Source organism: Rosa rugosa, chromosome 4, assembly GCF_958449725.1.
Source record: "Rosa rugosa chromosome 4, drRosRugo1.1, whole genome shotgun sequence".
Lineage (NCBI taxonomy): Eukaryota > Viridiplantae > Streptophyta > Magnoliopsida > Rosales > Rosaceae > Rosa > Rosa rugosa.
Genome location: NC_084823.1, coordinates 21,341,032 through 21,344,914, shown reverse-complemented (window position 1 = coordinate 21,344,914; position 3,883 = coordinate 21,341,032). Strand labels below are relative to the sequence as shown.

The window sequence follows — 3,883 nt, the reverse complement described above, 5'->3', positions numbered from 1 at the left end:
TCATCAAAAATCACGTGCCTTCAAATAATGCAATTGCCTGATGTGAAACCCATCAAATGATAGTTATGAGTGATAGGGTTGGTGCTGATGGGCTTATTAGTGTCTAATGTTCGGTTAGTGGTTTCACTGGCAAAGTTGGGCAAATTTGGGGAAAATATTCTGGCTGTTGATGAAGGGTTATCTAACTCGGTAGTTGACATGCATTCTCCAGTTGCAGTAAGCTTCGTCACTTCTGACCAAAAGATGGTTATCCGCCTATTTTGGAAGCTGCAAAATGCTAATGCAGCAAGTCACAATATGTGTCCTTGAGCAGTCACTAATTCTACAACTAGATTCTTCATCTTCATATTGAAGGTAAAGGAGTTCCTTCATAACATAATATTATGCTATGAGGTCCTGCAATTCAGGCACTACACCTCCACCAGATGCACAATGAGGGGAATTACTTCAAAATCAAATTTTTTAGTAGTCATTTATATGTCCAATTGAATTTCATGACAAAAGTTTGTAGCCATATATCTAACAAATGAGATCATTCAATGGTGGATGGCAGCTACAGAGATCCATACTGCCTTTTGGTTTGCAAAGAACCATGCCACCTCTAAGAACACAAAGATGCCTTTGTTTCCTCCTTTAGTGACATTGTATGCATAGTTGCATACAACTCTCGTGCAGAATAGTTGCAGTCAACTTCCCAAACGGGAACAGCTACAACCGTAACTTATAAGCAAATATAGCACATACCAATACCATGCCAATCAGATAAAAGAGAACCATAATCATAGACAAAGCCAGAAACTTATTTTATCTGAATATCTAATCCATTCGATGAATAATGATCATAGTTCCAACCAAAATTAGCAGTCAAAGCTGAAATCAGAGAATTGAAGGAATGATGTGAAATAAAAGAGGAAAACTGAGCAAGTGTACTCCCAAGTAAGCTTTATTCTATTCTAACTATCTTTCGGTTCATGCATGTAAACCTGCATATCTCATCAAAGAAATCATCTGCGCTGCTATGGTTACTCTTCATCTGAAGAACCTTGATCACCATGCTCTTGAGATTCTTCCCATACTTCAACAAGGACTCAAGAGTGCTCATTTTCTGTTCAGCATTCAGTGGTGATCGCACTGTGATCACCACTGACTCCAGACAAGGAATTAGAAATCCTGAATCAACCTGACAAAAAACAAAATACAACTCGATCAAAAACTTGAAGATTTTCTTGGAACTTAATAAAAAAATAAAATACAATTACAAATAGAATCTACTCACATTTTTCAGACTGTTCTTCTGACAAAGAGCTGCAAACATGGCTCCATGGATGTCAAAATTTTGCAGCTTTGGATGATTATTAAAAAAATCAACAAAGTCAACCTCTGGAAAGGGTTGAAGAGTCTCGAAATCTCCTGTGAATTCCACCTTCATATAGAGGTGCTTTACTTCGCTTGCCCACTGCAGCATACTGCTTATTGCACCCCAACACCATTGGACGCCCCTAATGGATAAGGACTCCAGAGCCACAAGTTTTTCAAAATCAACCATGTAGACTCTCCCTGAAAACATACCAGAAAACACAAATGAGCCCCTACAATAATCCTCAGCCTCACCAAACTGTCTGTTAGAGAAAAAGAAGCAAAATGCGCCCAATATATTTTATATTTCAAATCATCACAGGTAATTGTTACCTGCATTATTGGCAATTGAAAGATTCCTCAAGTGCTTTGTCTTCTGAACCCGAATCCAACTACATCCTTGCACCTCAAGGACCTCAATTTTTGGGCAGTTCATAGAAAATGAGCAATTGCCCAAGCCGTAGAAGTCTAGCTTACACTGCTCCAGATGTGGCAACTCAATTGAAACTGCAACGACTCCTTCGCAACCAAGCAGCAACAGTTTGGTCAGATTAGGACAGGCCTGAAGAACGGTTGACAGCGCAGGATCCTCCAACCTTGCACCAACAATTTCAAGGTTCTTGAGTTTCTGGAAGACATCCCACTTGGGGGAACGGGTCATTAAGACTCCCCAAAGTTTTAAAGACTCCAAACTCTTTGCAGCAGTTAAGCAATCCAATTTCGAAGGGCGTTCATTGCAGACCTCTTGTTCAGCAAGATTGTCCATTCGAAGCTCAAGATACCTGAGGGAGGGACCTATCAGCGTCAACCATGAAGCAAGCCCGGCACCCGAAAATGGGCTATAAACAACAAGATTTTCCAATCTTTCAATCAGAGAAATCATCTTCAATACAATGTCATCAGGAGTGTCACTGCCTGTGAGATTATCAAAGGAGTTCCTAGGGAAGAAAAGGCTCCGTATATATGGAATTGAGTCCTTCCATCGCTTGGATACACAGTTACAAAGTGCCACATCTCGGGCATTATTCATGTACGACAATATGTATTGAACAATAGCATCTGGGAGAGACTCCATTCTGTGAGAACAACAATCAAACAGGTAGCAGTCATTACCAAGACATCGAAAACTGCACAAAGAGCTTGATAAAAACCTAATAAAATAGACAACAGGAATTCAATTCAGTAATGTATACGAAATCTATGATATCCAAGTTTTAATCTAGATGTTCATACATCTGCTTTGCAATTGTCATATGGGATTGTCCTTCTATGAACACGAAATCATATCAAGAAACCCAGCAACAGTAACTTATCAAATGCTATACCCCATTGAATTCAACACCAGATTTACATACGCGTTCATATTAGAAATGAAACAAATACAAATACAAAACCCCAATAGCTTTTAAGCTTCTATTTGAATTCACAGAACCCAGATAGAGGATAAGGATTTAGACCAATATGGGATATGGACCCAAATCAGAAAAACAACAAAATTACCAATATCAATAGCAATGCTAGTAAATCTGTGAAGAAAATCGACAACCCAAGAATCGTAAAGAGAGGAAAGGGAGCTTACAGTTAAAATTTGAGTGTGAAGGGTTCTGTCAAAACTCAAAAGAGAAAAAGTTAAAAATTAAAATTTGAATTGGTGATTGGATCTGAGAATGGCTCGTTATTGTGTGTGAGACCCAATGAAGGGTGTTTGGTGTTTCTCAACAAACTATATATAAGATGAGATGAGCTTCCATCAGGGACTTTGTTGGGAGGCGCGCTTACGCCACTCACAAGGGTTTTGGGGGCGTCATTTCAAATTTCAAATTGCTTTCGTTTCTGCTTCGTTTTGTATTTTACTGTTTTTATTTTTTTTTTCAAATCATTTTAAACTTCAAATTTAAAACGAAAGTACGAAATTCAATATTAAATAATTGGGAGGACAAACTCGACCAAGGGGTGTAGCGCGATGATTTGAGCGACCATGCCTTGTTATTATGTGGATAAGAGACAATTCTTCCGCTACTTGACTAAAAAAGGCCAAGACCAATCAAGGATGTCCAAATATGGCTATTCGCAGTGATCTCTTTGGAACAAAATCTCATATATTCATGTCTCAATCCCAAAATCAATGGTGATCCGGAACCTAATATAGTTTTTAATAAAGGTCTAAAAGAGAAATTAGGTTAGTGACCATATATAAAATCAAAGCTCACTCGGATTCCAAAAGCGAATCTAAATAATGAACAAACTCTGCATAGTTCGAGTCAAAGAACCCGACCCATCAACACGATTAGATGAGAGAGAGAGAGTCGTCACACGAGGAAGCACCAACCACAAAACAAGATTAAAAGAGGAAGTGACGATCAGATTCATGCTCGATATAATTATTAACAAGTATGGTGTCATAATAGTACTCCATTTTTTTTTTTTTTTTTTTTTTAGAATCAAAGACTATCCATTAAAAGATGAAGCTAGAAACTTCAGTGCCTTTAGCCAAACCAGCAGCATAAGCTATAGAATCTCTGGGACA

General features: G+C 38.3%; 1 protein-coding gene across 3 annotated transcripts; it reads right to left on the bottom strand.

Annotated features, from left to right (window-relative positions):
- Nucleotides 1-782: 782 nt before the first annotated feature.
- On the bottom strand, nt 783-3,179 carry LOC133745240 (F-box protein At1g10780). Of its 3 annotated transcripts, none has more exons than XM_062173288.1 (4): nt 2,857-3,179; nt 1,690-2,432; nt 1,277-1,557; nt 783-1,180 (listed from the first exon to the last, which is right to left on the bottom strand). In XM_062173288.1, exons 2-4 carry the CDS (start codon nt 2,429-2,431, stop codon nt 944-946), a joined length of 1,260 nt encoding a protein of 419 aa, XP_062029272.1. In that variant the 5' UTR covers nt 2,432; nt 2,857-3,179; the 3' UTR covers nt 783-943. The 3 variants fall into 3 exon arrangements, with proteins under 3 accessions (XP_062029272.1, XP_062029271.1, XP_062029270.1); XM_062173287.1 differs by having other exon boundaries at nt 2,936-3,179; XM_062173286.1 differs by lacking the exon at nt 2,857-3,179 and adding an exon at nt 2,590-2,790.
- Nucleotides 3,180-3,883: the final 704 nt, after the last annotated feature.

Bases quoted from the DNA above. Each gene is read 5' to 3' on its own strand.
- LOC133745240 (XM_062173286.1), bottom strand. From the start codon at position 2,609: ATGACAATTGCAAAGCAGAT. The intron at 1,558-1,689 runs GTAACAATTACC...GTATGTTTTCAG, and splicing joins TTCAATTGCCAATAATGCAG to GGAGAGTCTACATGGTTGAT. The intron at 1,181-1,276 runs GTGAGTAGATTC...GTTTTTTGTCAG, and splicing joins AGAAGAACAGTCTGAAAAAT to GTTGATTCAGGATTTCTAAT.